Source organism: Staurois parvus, unplaced genomic scaffold (genome assembly GCF_062004578.1).
Source record: "Staurois parvus isolate SC_StPar_1 unplaced genomic scaffold, SC_StPar_1.0 ptg000965l, whole genome shotgun sequence".
Lineage (NCBI taxonomy): Eukaryota > Metazoa > Chordata > Amphibia > Anura > Ranidae > Staurois > Staurois parvus.
The window spans coordinates 438,862-456,231 of NW_028318761.1; the positions used below are offsets into that span (position 1 = coordinate 438,862).

The following is a 17,370-nucleotide window of genomic DNA, read 5'->3' on the forward strand; positions in this document are numbered from 1 at the left end:
AAGGGATGTGTCTGGATGGTGACTGTATCATTGTGTGTGTCAGGTTCCTATAAGGTGTCAGGGTGTCACTGTCTATTTCTCCATGGAGGAGTGGGAGTATTTAGAAGGACACAAGGATCTCTACAAGGACGTCATGATGGACAATCAGCCGCCCCTCACATCACCGGGTAAGAGGAGACTTTATTGTAAAGGAGAGAGCAGTACGGAGGATCCACCTAGATCCCCCATCATCTGATAAACACATAGAAACAATGGATTCAGTCAGTGTGTGTGTTTCCTACAGATGGATCCAGTCATGGGAACCCACCAGAGAGATGTCCCCGTCCTCTGTATTCCCGGGATTCCACACAGGAAGGTCACACCATCCCTCACCATCATCAGGTAGATGATGACAATTATTGGTAGTTGTGATTTATACACAGCATGTTTGTTACAATGAATGTTTTATTATATCTTTCAGAGTGGAATCCTCGGGGATGATAATATTGATGTTAAAGAAGAGTATAAAGAGGAGGATGAGGAGTATGGAGTGATGGAGGAGTTTTCAGAAGGACACAAGGATATGATGGAGCCACCTAATACCAGGAACCCACCAGAGAGATGTCCCCGTCCTCTGTATTCCCGGGATTCCACACAGGAAGGTCACACCATCCCTCACCATCATCAGGTAGATGAGGAACAATCACTGATAGTATCATTAGGATCTGTACATTATAAAAAAAATGTACAAAGCGAGTGCTATCCAGTCAGCAGCTAAGCACTGAAGGTAACCAACAAAAACCTTACAATAGAATAAATAAAATAGTGCAGCGCTAAAATAATGATTCAGATAAAAGGGAGGTAAAAATAAACAATAAATAATAACATTTTTTGTAAATAAACAATATATGTGAACTCACTTAAAAAATTCAAATGGAGACTAGTTAGCAGCTTAGCACAAAGGTAACTAGATAAAACCTTTAGATGTACATAAAGTATATAAGTGCAGTACTCACACTAAATAAATAAATATGACATATAGTTTGTATCAGTGACTGAAAATATATGGGGCAAATAATTTGTGTCAGTGACTAGATAGTGCCCATATAGTCCCAAAAGCTTCAATTGGTGCTTGTGCTCGTGGAAACAGAAGAAATGCACACTCACCAGATGCGCAATATTAGTGCGTGTTATATCTTATATCCTGGTGTCATCAAGGTAGTCATCTGAGCCAGTTGTGGAAAAAGGCTTCCTCTCAAGGTGGATGAGTCCTGGGACTTTAAATGTTGATGATCCAGGGGTGTCCAGAGTTCCCCTTAAGGGATAGGTGGGTGCAGCTCACAAGGGTTAACTGGAGGCTCCCTCTCTGGAGGTAATGAACTGGTACTGGGTGTCGTCCCCGAATAAAGATGGCCACCGGAGCTCCATGATGCTTCAATGGCGTGACATCACGGCGTGACTTGGCTCCTCCTTACACGTTACATGTGCACGCACGTCATCAGACGAAGATACCATTGGCGCCATGACGTGACATAAGGCTTTAAATAGGCAGAATGGCGCATGCGTATCAAGCCGGCACCATTTTGCTGAAGCCTAAAGAGATTGCTTACTCTCGTGCGCTGATGCGCCATTTTACTAGAGGTTTTTTATATAGATAGAAAGAGTAAGTACATTCGTTCGCTTATGCGGTATATTACCTTCAATTCTAAATGTCAAAAGAGTATAATATATTAAAAACTCCTAACATGGGGGCGCATACGCGGCCGGCTCGGGGATGGACGCACTATAGCCGCTGCTCCGTCCTCCCGCCAGCACTGAAGCGGCACACTACGGCCCCAGGGAAAACAAACCCCACACAGCTGATCACGGAGGGTGCCCGCAGCCCACTAGACATGCCCCGCAGGAAAAAAAGCCCGGGGCAACCAGGGAAGTTAACAAATTTCTTCCCGGCCGTTCAGCCGGGAATCCAAGATGGCGGCCACCATGCGGAGATGCAGGGAGTCGGCAGAAGCCAGGAGGGGGACTACAGCTCCCAGCCTGTGGATCCCAGGCTGCAGCACCAGCTCTATCCAGGGGACCCGGGTGAGTTGTCTCCCCCATTGTCTCCCACGTCCTGCAGCCCTGTAAAATCAAAGCTGCGGCTTGATAGAGACCCTGAGGACGCATGCCAGGCCCTAAACTTTACGCCTCAACCACCACTTCCCAATCTGCCTGACTTAGACGCATTCCCAGCATCTGACCAACCGCTAACCGAAATCTGTATGAAGAATATGCTGACACTATTGCGCCAAACTTTGCATAATGATATTTCCGCACCACTGACCCAAATTTCTACTCTGGTGCAAAGACAGGAACGCAGGATCCGCCATGTTGAAACCAACATAACGGACATAGTGGAAGCGCACAATGATTTGATTGATGCTCATGCGGATCACGAGTTAGATATCGAACAAATCAACCTCAAATTGGCCGATATGGAGGATCGATCATGCCGTAATAACATCAAATTTAGAGGAATTCCCGAAACGGTGTCTAACGAGGCATTACTACCATATCTACATCACTTCTTTAAGCTGCTTATCCCCACACTCTCTGAGGTAGAGGCCATAATCGATCGAGCACATCGACTGCCTGAGCCTTCATTCTTGTCCGCAACCATTCCTAGAGACGTGCTCGTCAGAATACACTTCTACCATATTAAGGAGAGAATTATGATGGCGGCCAGGAATCCACCTCCACTACCGTCCTCACACGCAACTTTGCGTCTTTATGCGGATTTATCTAAAGCCACACTAGCCAACAGAAAAAAATGATACCAATCACGAAAGCGCTTAGAAATCACAATATGGCCTATCAATGGGGATTCCCCACTAAAATAATAGTGCGTCATCAAGGCAGAATCTATAATATTAAAAATCTAGAGGCCGGTCTGGACTTCCTTAAGGCCTGGAGCATTTTACCTGCGGACCCACAGAAGAACAACCCTGGTTCTGTGCAAAACATGGAAGCAACCTGAAGGGCTAAGCGGCACTAGCCGTGGTTATATTTCCTCTCCTCTTTCCCTGGAGGCGTTCTCTGAACTCTCATATTGCTGGCGTTCGGCCTGAACCCAATGATCTGTAATTCCACAATTGTGTTTAGATATGACACCATCAAGGGTCATATCCTGTTTGATTCCCCCACCTTTGATGTAGCAATCCTGGCTACACCGTTTACTTGCTTTATGTGCAAGTGTTTTTTTAGTGTTATTTTTCCCTCTTCACTTACCCCTTCCAATGGCACCAACAAATGTTCATTTTTGACGCAAAACTTCTTCCCCGTGACCATGACTACCACTAGAATAAAAAACACCACGAATATGTCCGAGACCCCATTTACAAATGATTATCATCAAATCCTTTAATGTGCGAGAGATCAATGCTAGCAAGAGAAGTCCGAAAGTTTCAAACAGATTTACTCTTCATACAGGAATCGCACTTTGCCACGGATAAAATTCCTAAGCTGTATCTACCTCGCTTCTCTCAACTATTCATGGAAACGAACGTGAAAAAAAAGAATGGAGTTATCGCTGTTAACGATGCCCTCTCTTTCAAACTTACCTCTACTGAAATTGACCCGCAAGGTCGTTATATTATTATGATATGCCAAATTAATGAGATTTCGCACACCTTAGTGAACGTTTATGGCCCTAACAGTAAACAACTTAAATTTCATCGGAAACTCCAGAATCTTATCTCCCAACATCAGCAAGGCAGACTTATTATTGGTGGAGACTTTAATGTTCTCAGTGACTCACTCCTAGACTCTTCTAATAAAAAACCCAGCAACCTCAACTTTAACCGTTTTCTGCACGACCATGACCTATATGACATCTGGAGATGTCAGCATGGTGCGGAAAGAGACTACACCTACTTTTCACCGCCACATCTGTCATACTCTAGAATCGATATGTTCATCACGGACAAATGGACTCTACAACACGTGATGTCCTCTCACATTGGTACTATAACCTGGTCTGATCATGCACCGATCACCGTATCCTTGGAGGACACCCAGCGGTCGGCGATCCCACCTATTTGGAGACTCAACTCTACAATTTTGAATACACCAGAAATCCATATTAGAAGCACATGACCTTTTTTTTTAAACTAACATTACTCCGGAAATTTCTATTACCACACTTTGGTTAACATATAAGGCTTATATGAGAGGTATCCTCATCCAATTAACTTCTCACGTTAAAAAACAGCGATCTCAGCAAATTGACCTACTCCTTGCTTCTATTCGTAGAAACGAGGATATTAATAAACAACATCCAAACGCTACCACAACCGCGGCTTTAAACCGAGATAGGGACAAACTCCGCACTGCTCTTTTACACGTTTATGATACGAACCTCCAAAAACTCCTAATATATTGAAATATATTGGTTATGCAGGTGTGTTAATGCTTTATATGATTAGATAAACCATTTCAGATGTCAAAAGTATTGCACTTATATGAGTGTTGGAAGTGATTGCTCTACATTAAAAATTATTGATCAACTGTTGTATATTAATATCGATAAAGGATATTAATAATTAATAAGTAAAAGAAAAAAAAAGTTGTATAAGAATATCAGCAAAATCATAATAAAAAAATAATAAAGTCAAATAATGATACCATTAAAACACCTTTTGTATTCAAATAATAAAATAAGTAAAATATATACTGGTGTCCATTATAGTAAAATTATAAATAATTATATTATATGAAAAAAAAATTTAGAACAAAAAATGGACATCAGAAGGATTTGGCAAAAGATCCGATGAGCGTTAACAAATGTACTAAAACTGAAATCGCATATGATATGAATATAACAGTATTGTAAGAATAATACATAAAAATTTAAATATTTATGCTAAAAGTACACATTAAAAAATGTTCAAATGAAATTAACTATTATCGATAAAACAATTAACATCTAACTCAATATTGAGTCCTGCCGGGTGCAGGGTACCTAACTCGTAAATTTGTTTGGTCTCCAGTTGGGATACTGCCCGAGTCTTATATGTCCCTCTCCAGTGCGGGATGATAGTATCTATCCCTATAAACATAAGTGAGGAGGGGTCTCTCTTCTGATATCACCTATAATGTAAGGAGAGGGAATGCTCCTTATATCCTTTTTTAATATTATAAATGTGCTCCGGAGACGGTCCCTCAACCTTCTCGTGGTACGACCCACATACTGTTTGGGGCATTCTAATAGACTACATATTTCCTATTACAGCCGATGAATTTGTCTATATTATATGTCTTATTAGTTTGATTAGAAAGATATCTGGTTATTATTTTCTTTCTAGTATCATTAGGATCTGTATATTATCTGCATTGTTACCATTGATGGCATTTTTATTATATATTCAGAGTGGAAACCTGAGAGATCCTAAAGTTGAGGTTAAAGAAGAGATAAAAGAAGAGAAGGATGAGGATGGGGGGATGGAGGAGTCAGAGCTTCTAAAAGAAGACAAAGATCTGTACCAGGACACCATGGTGGAGTCATCCAGCTACAGGAACCCTCCAGAGAGATGTCCCCATCCTCTGTATTCCCGGGATTCCACACAGGAAGGTCACACCATCCCTCACCATCATCAGGTAGATGATGACAATTATTGGTAGTTGTGATTTATACACAGCATGTTTGTTACAATGAATGTTTTATTATATCTTTCAGAGTGGAATCCTCGGGGATGAGAATATTGATGTTAAAGAAGAGTATAAAGAGGAGGATGAGGAGTATGAAGTGATGGAGGAGTTTTCAGAAGGACACAAGGATATGATGGAGCCACCTAATACCAGGAACCCACCAGAGAGATGTCCCCGTCCTCTGTATTCCCGGGATTCCACACAGGAAGGTCACACCATCCCTCACCATCATCAGGTAGATGATGACAATTATTGGTAGTTGTGATTTATACACAGCATGTTTGTTACAATGAATGTTTTATTATATCTTTCAGAGTGGAATCCTCGGGGATGATAATATTGATGTTAAAGAAGAGTATAAAGAGGAGGATGAGGAGTATGGAGTGATGGAGGAGCTTTCAGAAGGACACAAGGATATGATGGAGCCATCTAATACCAGGAACCCACCAGAGAGATGTCCCCATCCTCTGTATTCCCGGGATTCCACACAGGAAGGTCACACCATCCCTCACTATTACAAGGTTGGTGGGATGGAGAATCTAGAACATGGACTTGTAGAGACAAAGTGTGGATTTTTTATGTGATGTCACAATCATAAATCTTACATTTTACAGATGATATTTTCTCTCATTCTCTTGGTTTAGGGTGAAGATCTGATAGATGTAAAAGTTGAGGTGAAAGCAGAAGAAGAAGAGGCGTATGTGAGGGATGATCAGCAGTCTATGGAGGAGGATGGAATAACGGGGACATTTATAGAGGAGGACACTCCTACAGAGATCAGCACAGGTGGGTCATGAACACTAAATCCATTCCTCCACCCATACTGCTCACTGATTGGTCCAGAGTAGGGCGGGGACTGGGTGATATCAGCCTGTAATCCCCTGGTCACTTTCCTGAGCTGTGTTCCCCGTCCTGTATTCCTGGATTTCTCTCGGATAATCTTCCTTCTCTGTGCTGCAGACACAATTTATGTCTCTAGACTGGATTTATGGAGGTTCTGGGGTTCAGCTGGCAGCAAAATGTTTTTCAGCACAAGCGATACTAGACCTAGGCACCTGGGGTGTGTGTCTTGGGTGTCCTTCCCCATGCCCAGATCTAGTTATATCTCTGACAGAACATTTCTCCCAGGGTTCCTTCTCTGTTATCTGCTGGCAGTGCCGGGTGGAGGGATATGTCTGTAGTGTCTCAGACCCAAGTCACTGAGTGCAGTCTCAGGAGATGGGAGGCAGCGGTGTGGGATCTCTGCAACTTGTCTACAGTAAACATTTAAGCTTCCACTGATTACTGAATACCAATATTATGAGTCCTGACCCTTACACTGTATAATTTATATTGTACATTCCATACTCCTGACCCCTGCACTATATACTCTATGTTGTACATTACATACTCCTGACCCCTGCACTATATACTCTATGTTGTACATTCCATAGTCCTGACTTCTGCTCTCCCCCTCCCCCCCACTGCTATATATATACACATAATATGGGTTCTCTTTTGTTACACCCATTTCCTCCCAGCTGGACATTTTATATCGGATGATGTGATTGGAGCACAGACTTTTACATGGTGATAATAATGTGATAACATCCTCCAACTTTGGACCCTTAAACAGAAAGTGATAATGAGGGCGGAGTCAATACCCCAATGATGGTGGTCTTCAGGATCAGTCCAGTCTTCATCTTGGTTGTTCTCCCCCCATCTCTGACCTCTGGTGGGGCTCAGCCCCGCTGTTCTTCATGACTAAATCATGGAGTAAATAAGGAAGTGCAATACTTCTTGTGTTGGGAAGATGGCGATGAGTGATAGAGGGGGTGGGGACCCTCGTCCTATAATCCCCTCATCACTGTCCCTCCTATAAAAGACAGTTCTGGTTGTTTCCTCACTCTCTGACTAAGGTCCATGAATAAAGAAATGACCTGGTAGGAGATCAGAGGAGCCATTTCCTAGTTCCCTTGAGGGTGGAACTGTAAGCTCCTCAGAGACCAAGCTGCCTGATGTGGGCGGAGTCCTGGTTTGGGGGAACCAATCAGCTCCTGTCTAGTAATCCTCTTTGTCTTTGTATTTTAGTCCATGGCCGGGAGATGAGGAAAACCTCCGAGGATTGTCTCACTTTGTCTCCAGACTGGAAAGTAGAAGATGAGGACATCACACAGTATAGTCCAGGAGAAAACCCGGCTCCCTCCAATGTCCATCCGGCACCACCCAGTGTAGATGGACCATCGGATTCCTCGTATCCTGAGGAACCTCAGACTGTGCGGGACTGGGCCGGCCTTCCAACAGAGAAGAGCTTTTCCTGTACTGAGTGCGGGAAATGTTTCCGTTATAAATCCTATCTTAATAGGCATCAAAGATCTCACACGGGAAAGAAGCCGTATTCCTGTCCTGAGTGCGAGAAATGTTTTTCAGTGAAGTCCAATCTTTACACACATCAGAGATCTCACACGGGGGAGAAGCCGTATTCCTGTATTGAGTGCGGGAAATGTTTTTCAAAAAAGTATAATTTTAAAAAACATCAGAGGCTTCACACAGCTGAGAAACCATATTCCTGTCCTGAGTGCGGGAAAACATTTTCACAGAAGGTTCACCTTAGCACACATCAAAGACTGCACACAGGGGAGAAGCCATTTTCCTGTTCTGATTGTGGGAAAAGTTTTTTTCAAAAATCAGAGCTTGTTTCACATCAGAGATCTCATACGGGGGAGAAGCCATATTCTTGTCATGAGTGTGGGAAACGTTTTTCATGGAAGTCCAGTCTTTGCATACATCAGAGATCTCACACGGGTAAGAAGCCATATTGCTGTCCTGAGTGCGGGAAATGTTTTTCAGTGAAGTACAACCTTTACAAACATCAGAGATCTCACACGGGAGAGAAGCCGTATTCCTGTCTTGAGTGCGGGAAATGTTTTTCACATATGTCTAATCTTTACATACATCAGAGATCTCACACAGGGGAAAAGCCATATCCTTGTCCTGAGTGCGGGAAATGTTTTTCACAGAAGTCCAATCTTTCCATCCATCAGAAATGTCACACGGGGTAAAAGCCACTTTCCTGTCCTGAGTGAGGGAAATGTTCCTCTCTGAAGTCCTGTCTTCCTGTACATCAGGGGTCCCACACAACCCTGGAGGTGTATTAGTGCCTTGAGTGCGGGAAATGTCTTCTAGATGAATGTTGCTGGACATCCCAGCTCTCGTGGGGAAGAAGCACACCCTGATATACACCTCAGATATACTCCATGGCTGATCTTCATCATGGAAGAAACAGTTCATAAGGAGATCAGAGGCCCCCAAAGACATGGATGAAGTGTGGGACCGGGTTGGCCATTGATATCAGGAGAAGAATATAAATGGAGTGTGAAATGCTCTGTAATGATGGAAAACATTCCCCCGGCTCAGCAAATCTCCTAATGACATCGGTGTTTTAGCCCCATTCACAGAGAAGGAATGGACAGGAGATAAAATCTGTCATACAGACAGAATAGTCATGTGACTTTATAAAGAGGAACGCCAGAAAATCACATCAATCAAATCTTCCAATGTGTTCCCCATACACAGATTCCCCTACATATCCGCCTTTATTTCCTCCTTTCCCCCATTTTCTATGTTGGGATCTTTTCTACAATACTTTGTTATAATTAGAGATGAGCGAATTTCTCAAAAATTCGATTCGGCTGATTCGGCGAATTCCAGTATGAAATTCGATTTGATGCGAATTAATTCGCTACGAAGTTAACTTATTAAAAGGGTTTCTAGGCTTCAGAGAGCCTTTAAATTAGTGCAGAACACTGTACCTTTAATTTAAATGCCCTTGAAGATGAGGAAGGAGAAGGAGAAGGATGAGAAGAAGGAGAAGGAGAAGGATGAGAAGAAGGAGAAGGATGAGAAGAAGGAGAAGGATGAGAAGAAGGAGAAGGATGAGAAGGATGAGGAGAAGGAGAAGGATGAGGAGAAGGATGAGAAGAAGGAGAAGGATGAGAAGATGGAGAAGGAGAAGGATGAGGAGAAGGAGAAGGATGAGAAGAAGGAGAAGGATGAGGAGAAGGAGAAGGATGAGAAGAAGGATGAGGAGAAGGAGAAGGATGAGAAGAAGGAGAAGGATGAGAAGAAGGAGAAGGAGAAGGATGAGAAGAAGGAGAAGGATGAGAAGAAGGAGAAGGATGAGAAGAAGGAGAAGCAGAAGGAGAAGGATGAGAAGAAGGAGAAGGATGAGAAGATGGAGAAGGAGAAGGATGAGAAGAAGGAGAAGGATGAGAAGAAGGAGAAGGATGAGAAGAAGGAGAAGGATGAGAAGAAGGAGAAGGAGAAGGATGAGAAGAAGGAGAAGGATGAGAAGAAGGAGAAGGATGAGAAGAAGGACAGTTCTGTGACAGTTTCTGTCTATTTCTGACAGTTCTGGGACATTCCCTCCATACAGCGGTTTCCGGCAAAAAGTGTATGTGCAGAGTTCCTCTATTCTGCAGATACACTTAGAGGAGCTCTGCACATACACTTAGAGGAGCTCTGCACATACACTTTTTGCCGGCTTGGAATTATTCTTATTTTCATCCTACTTCTTCTTCTTCTTCATCCTCATCCTCTTCTTCTTCTGAGGATGAGGATGAAGAAGTAGAAGAAGAAGAAGAAGTAGGATGAAAATAAGAATTCCAAACCGGCAAAAAGTGTATGTGCAGAGCTCCTCTATTTCTGACAGTTCTCTGACAGCTTCTTCACATGTTCAGCGGTTGAAACATCTGTATCCTAAATGTAAACTAATAGATACAATGTTTCAACCGCTTTACATGTGTTCCTTCTGTCAGAGATCTGTCAGAAATAGCGGAGCTCACTGCAGGGACACTTTTGCCGGCTGATCGGGAAATATTCGAAGTAGGCAAAATTTCGGATTCGACGCGAATCTAATATTTCCTGAAATTCGACTCGAATTCCAGTTCGCCTGGTTCGATTCGCTCATCTCTAGTTATAATAATGGAACACGTTGTGTATTGTATTGTACACCAATAATAATGACTCCGCCCCCACATTCCAGACAAGGGATCTTCCTGACCAATCGGATTTCTGCATTTACTATTTCCTGATTTATTTTTGCAATCCCTTTGAAAGTGAAATTATAATAAAAAATGTATTGAATGAAAAACAAAATCCTGTGTGTGCAATGATGACAAAGCTGTGTATCCAGAAACGGCTGGTCGGTGACACTTCCATATACAGCCCAATGAAGTGACAAGGAAGCCCTAGAACCCTTTGGAGGAACCCTGGCTGAGAAAGGCTGGACTAGGCAGTCACATATCTCTGCCCCCCTTGCAGGGTTCCCAACCCTCCGTGACTTTTATTACTGACACAACATGAAATAGAATAGAATGGATAGATAATGTGGACATTGTAGTCAATGGAAGGTGATGAAGGGACGGGCAGAATCAAGCTCCTTGATAGTAGAGGCAGACCCGATCAGTCCTCATGGGGGTCACATACATGTATTATAGACCCTGGTGGTGTCATGGAGGGCAATCCTCAGGTATCCTCATATGTAGATGATAGTCACTGAGATATCAGATAAAGCCACACGCTGCTATCTCACACTTGGCACAAAGACAGCCAGTAGATGGATGTAAAGAGATGACGGAACGGGGCACTTGTAGAGTCAAAGGAGGCAGCGGTCACCATTCACTTTCAGCACAGGAGAGTCCCTCAATCCTCAGTGAGGTCATATACATACATGGCAGACCCATATAGATCCCATAGGGGGTAATCCACGTAGTCATCCACGGATAATTGTGGTAATAGCAGTTTTGCCAGTATATGGATGGCGGGTTATAATTAGAGATGAGCGAATCGAACCAGGCGAAGTGGAATTCGTTTCGAATTTCAGGAAAAATTTGATTCGCGGCGAATCCGAATATTAGCATACTTCGGGTGCGCGAATCGAATTTTCCCCGATCAGCCGGCAAAAAGTGTCCCTGCAGAGAGCTCCGCTATTTCTGACAGTTCTTTGACAGTTCCTTCACATGTACAGCGGTTGAAACATTGTATCTATTTGTTTCCATTTAGGATACAGATGTTTTTATTCTGAAACAAATAGATACAATGTTTCAACCGCTGTACATGTGAAGGAACTGTCAGAAATAGCGGAGCTCTCTGCAGATACACTTTTTGCTGTACTGGAATACTTCTTCTTTTCATTCTTCTCCTTCTCCTTCTCCCGTGACTGCCCAAATGAGTGAAGTGTGCGGTGATTCTAAGATCGACGGCACTCATCTGCATGTCATACTGACTGACAGTATTATTTCTCTTCCCCAGCAGACTCCAAGGGCATTTAAATTAAAGGTACAGTGTTCTGCACTAATATAAAGGCTCTCTGAAGCCTAGAAACCCTTTTAATAAGTTAAATTCGCAGCGAATAAATTCGCATCGAAACAAATTTCTCCCGCAAATTCGGCGAATCAGCCGAATCGAATTTTTGAATAATTCGCTCATCTCTAGTTATAATGACAGGATAGATAGTGCAGTAGGCAGTGGGTGAGCAGAAATATGAGACTGATAGAGCCCTGTGTGCCAGCGATAGGAACAAGGACATCAGACAGGTGGAGCTCAGCCAAGCAATTTCCATGAATGGGGACTCCCGCAGTGTATTAGTGCCTTAGTCCAAAAAACAGAGTCCGCTCACCCATCCAAGTGCTGTTTGCTAATGCATTGTCCTCCCGCTGCATAGTGGAAGTGTAGAGGCACGCCGTGTAATCATCTGTGTATGAGGAGGTCTGCAAAGAGGTCTAGTGTGTCCAGAGCGGTGTGGCCAGGTGGTGAGGCTTTGTGGAGAGTCCTGGATGCCGGGGACGCGGGTGTCATGATGTTGTGACGTCAACGTGTTTCATCCACTGAGTCACGTGAGCTTCTTCAGCCCGCACCGCACCAGACACACTAGACCTGTTTTCAGACCTAATCATCCACAGATGACTACACGGCATGCCTCTACACTTCCACTATGCAGCGGGAAGACAATGTATTAGAAAACAGCACTTGGATGGGAAGAAGAAGGAGCCAAGAGAAGATGGGAAGCAGAAGGAGCCTGGAGAGGATGGGGAGGTGAAGAAACCTAGAGATGAGGAGGAGGAGAAGGAGCCTAGAGAGGGGAGGGAGCCTTGAGAGGATGGGGAGGGGATGGAGCCAAGAAAGGATGGGGAGGGGAAGGAACCAAAAGAGGATAGGAAAGGAGGAGCCTAGAGAGGATGGGAGGGGGTATAAACCTAAGGAGAATTGGAGAGAAGGGTGGAAAAGAAAAGGAAGGAAAGTATAGAGGATGGGGAAGAAACCTAGAAAGGATGGGGAGGAGAAAGAAGCCTAGAGAGGATGGGGAGGAGAAGGAGCCTAACGAAGATGAGGAGTGAAAGAAGCCTAGAGAGGATGGGGATGAGAAGGAGCCTAGATAAGATGGGGAGAGAAAGGAACCTAGAAAAGGATGGGAAGGGGAAGGAGTCTAGAAAGTATTGGGAGGGAATGGAGCCTAGAGAGAATGGGAGCCTAGAAAGCATGGGGAGTAATAAGAGCCTAGAGAGGATGGGGAGGGGAAGGAACCAAGAGATGATAGGGAGGGGAAGGAACCTAGAGAGGATGAGGAGAAGAAGTTGCCTAGAGAAGATAGGGAGGGGATGAAGGCTAACGAGGATGGGGAGTGGAAGGAGCCTAGAGAGGATGGGAAAGTGGAAGGAGCCTAGAGAGTATGAGGAAGGGAAGAAGCCTACAGAGGATGGGAAGGAGAAGGAGCCTAAAGAGGATGGAGAGGGGAAGAAGCCTAGACAGCATGGAGAGGGAATGAGCCTATTGAGGATGAGGAGTGGAAGGAGTCTAGAGAGGGGCATGAACCTAGAAAGTATGAGGAGGGGATAGAGCCTAGAGAGGAGGGGAACGTAGAAACAATGGGGAGTGGAAGGAACCTAAAGTGGATGGGGAGGGAAAGGAACCTAGAGAGGATAGGAAGGGGAAGGAGCTTAAGAGAGGATGGCAAGGACATAAAGCCTAGAGCAGTTGGGAGCCTAGAGAGGTTGGGGAATGGAAGGAGGCTAGAGAGGATAAAAAGGAGAAGGAGCCTAGAGGGTATGGGGAGTGAAGGGAACCTAGAGAAATTGTAGGCAATTGAACGTAGAGAGTTTGGGGAGGGAAAGGAGCCTAGAAAGGATGGGGTGGGGAAGGACCATGGAGAGGATGGGAGGGGAATACATTTGAGTAGGTTTCTGGCACTACAGACTCCATGCAGTCATCTCTGCCATTCAGCACTTGCCATTGTCCTCACTGTGTTCATTTTCTACAAACACCAACCCATAGGTGCCTCCCTCCCAGGAATACAGAACACATTTTCTCAGATGATCCCAGTATTGGACCCATTTAGTATGCTGGACATGAAAGTATTCTGCATCCAACCTTCTGGAAAAGACAAACATATTTCCTCCCCCCATCCCTTCACTGGGTTGTTTTACAGAAGAACTAAAGGCATTGATTTTCTGGAGAGTGGAGAGGGATTAGACCTCCTGTTGGTTTCTATTGCTGCCTCGGCCTCCTTTAGGGAGATTCAGCCTCTCTATTTGTCCTGTTTACAATTATTACCGAAAGTGATATAAAATCCTGAGATTTGGGGTGTCACCAGAACAGGATCAGGAAGAGGACTCCCTATGACACCATTGTATGTAGGGGGCGCTCTGCAACTAGATTTTACACCATCGTATATAGGGGCAGCTTTCCAAATACAGTCAGGTCCATAAATTCCTACACCGTTCACCTGATTTGGATGTAAATACCCTCAAATTAATGCTGACAGTCTGCAGTTAAAGCACATCTTGTTCATTTCATTCCAAATCCATTGTGGTTGTGTATAGAGCCAAAAATGTTAGAATTGTGTCCATGTCCCAATATTTATGGACCTGACTGTATATTATTACACACTATACAGTATTCTCTCTCTGCCCTCTACATTGTAACCCCCCCGGGACACCCCCCATGTGTACATCTGGAGGTCATCTTTCCAGAATCATTCCAATGATATAACAAACATCCCCAGATTAATACAACACATGTACTGGGGGTCCAATCAGAACCCTCCAGGCCCCAGCAGTGCACACCCCCAGATTAATATGACACATGTACTGGTGGTCCAATCAGAACCCTCCAGGCCCCAGCAGTGCACACCCCAGTTTAATATGGCACGTGTACTGGTGGTCCAATCAGAATCCTCCAGGCCCCAGCAGTGCCCCCAGCCCTGAATTCTCTCCAATGGAACTCCCCAGTGAAATCTCCTCTCATCAATTACTAGCCGGATTCTCTCTATTACCTCCTGTATGTACAAAACTCACCCAAATCTCTCCCCTCCTCACCATCCACTAGAAATTGGAGGAATTGTTTCTTCTTCCTGAAATCCAGACCTAGAGAGGAATAGAAAAGAACCAACAAACCCCACAAAGTCTTTTTATAGAGATTTATTCCATCAAATCCAAACTATTCTACACATATTTATTCCATGGAATATGAAGAGATTTTTCTATCAATAATCCCATCAAATCTGCGTGTTTATTGGACTTTATTCCCAGCAATAATCAATCAGGAATCCATGCCAGCAATCATCAGATCAATAGGAATGTTTCCAATATCCAGTGATCACGGTTTGATCCTCCAACATAACCAGTGCACAGAATGATAAATCTATCCCATGAAATGGATCTTATTGATTGGTTGATGTCATTTATTGATCTATTGATTCCCTTCTATGATAGAATAGATTGATTTCTCCATGTATTGATCATCCTCTCCATATATCTCTTCACCTTGTCTAACATCATACAAATCCTGAATGCTATAAATCTCAGTCCTGTCCATGAATTGTATGTGACTCGGGTCTTTATAATACCATATACTGGACTGTTACTTCATTCCCTATTTTTATATCGTCTTCTTACACCTGTCCTGATGAAGTGACACTTTGAAGCCATGAAACGCGTTGATGGTGTATTTTACATTCACTTGTCCAGTAAACTCCGACCTTCTGAAGAAAACATTTCAGAGTTTCCTCCTTTACTATGGGCTCCTCTGCTGACCTCACCCTCATTTTTTCTTGGGGTGAAAGTTCTCCCCGGGATCCAAATCCTGCTTAGTATATGATGATCCAGAATTCCCTGATGACCATGGAGGGTGACCACCCATTGACTTCAGTGAGGAGAGGGACATATTCTCCACAAGTCCTCAGATAGGTTGTCTGATCCCTGGATGGGTTCCCCACAACCTCCCAGATGTGAGTCCATGCACCGTACTTCTCCCCATCTTCTAGAACCATCTCCCACCTTCTGGTATCCATCACTACACTCAGTCCCATCTCTCTCATGGTCTTTTATCCTCTTTTCCTGTCTCCTGATGGTTTGGAGGATTTCTACATATTGCTCTCATGACAGGTTTACTTTATTTGTATGCAGAGGGGAGGGGGAGGAGTACACAGACTCCTCCCAGTGTTGGTTTATGAGGGGGACCTATAGGGTATTCTGCCCCGTCCAATCACAATATCCCCTGAGGAGCCCCCACTGTGTGCAGGTACCCCCCAGACATGAGACTGTCCTCCAATCTGGTTATTTCCTGATAGATCAGATAAAGTTGTGTCTATGAGGGTCTCTGTCATGTCTATGGGCCCCTTATTGTACTATAACCCATCCCCCTCCTGACCTGTACTGGGAAATATCCGGGCTGTGATTGGTGAGGACAATACTGCTGTTATCTCCAATATTGTTCTATGGGTGGGATTTGTAGGAAGATCCTGTACAGAGGCTCCTATTCATTCACAAAACTGAAGCCCAGGAAACACCCTTTACTATGCTTTAGTGAATGAACACAGGAGTGATTGGTACTAATCACTCACTGTGTTCATTCAGGAAGGGGCTGGTAAACATGGTAGGCCAACACCTTTCCATTCTGAACACCAAATTAATCTCCAACCCCAGCAGCAGCCAGTGTGGGGGGCAGGAGGGGAAGTCAGACAGCAGCACTGCACAGAGGGGGGCTGGGGCATCGGTAGGAGGTCCCAGCACAGGGAGGGAGTTTTAGTGATGGGGAAGTATTTAGATATTTTGATCTCCTTATGGCTCCCCTGCAGCAGCTGAGGCCAGTGGGAGGGGAAAGACGCCAGAAGTAGGGGAGCCAAAGATGGATTGGTGCTGCAGGGGGAGGGGTGAATCAGTGCTGTGGGGGGATCAGTGCTGCAGGGGAATATTAGAGTTGCAGGGAGCCATCTTAGAGGACAGGCAGAGGAGCTGTCAGTACAACATCACTACATCCATGGCAGGGAAAGGGTTCAAGTGCCACCTAGGGGCCATTTTTCAGTAACAACATTTTTCATCATCTCAATGGATCTTTGATGTGTGTGAAGACTAGACTTGTCTGAAAAACATTTCCCGAACTCTGGCCAGGAATATGGCTTCTCCCCTGTGTGACATCTCTGATGTGTGTAAAGATGAGATGTCATTGAAAAACATTTCCCACACTCAGTACAGGAATATGGCTTCTCCCCCGTGTGAGGTCTCCTTTTGCGCAGAATAGTCTACTCTGAAAAACATTTCCCACACTCAGGACAGGAATACAGCTTCTCTCCCGTGTGAGATCTCTGATGTGTGTGAAGACTGGACATGTCTGAAAAACATTTCCCGCACTCTGTCCAGGAATATGGCTTTGTTCCTGTGTAAGATCTGA

At 44.2% G+C, this 17,370-nt stretch overlaps 2 protein-coding genes across 2 annotated transcripts in view; one reads left to right on the forward strand and one right to left on the reverse strand.

The window, feature by feature from the left end:
* The first annotated feature begins 3,396 nt into the window (after nucleotides 1-3,396).
* On the forward strand, nucleotides 3,397-9,552 carry LOC149441612 (uncharacterized). The gene is made up of 2 exons (XM_089657112.1): nucleotides 3,397-3,979; nucleotides 7,735-9,552. The coding sequence occupies exons 1-2, from the start codon at nucleotides 3,397-3,399 to the stop codon at nucleotides 8,703-8,705; spliced, it is 1,554 nt and encodes a 517-aa protein (XP_089513238.1). The 3' UTR covers nucleotides 8,706-9,552.
* Nucleotides 9,553-15,104: 5,552 nt separating this feature from the next.
* LOC149441613 (uncharacterized) overlaps nucleotides 15,105-17,370 on the reverse strand; it is a 235,497-nt gene continuing 233,231 nt past the window's right edge. The window contains 1 exon segment of the mRNA XM_089657113.1: nucleotides 15,105-17,369. Within this exon segment, the coding sequence (XP_089513239.1) occupies nucleotides 16,976-17,369 (394 nt within the window). The 3' untranslated portion in view covers nucleotides 15,105-16,975.

What these genes read in the sequence shown, in the direction of transcription:
- LOC149441612 (XM_089657112.1), top strand. Translation starts at nt 3,397, where the DNA reads ATGCTAGCAAGAGAAGTCCGAAAGTTTCAAACAGATTTACTCTTCATA. An exon ending in CGTGATGTCCTCTCACATTG is followed by an intron (nt 3,980 to 7,734) that starts GTACTATAACCT and finishes TTTGTATTTTAG; the next exon opens with TCCATGGCCGGGAGATGAGG.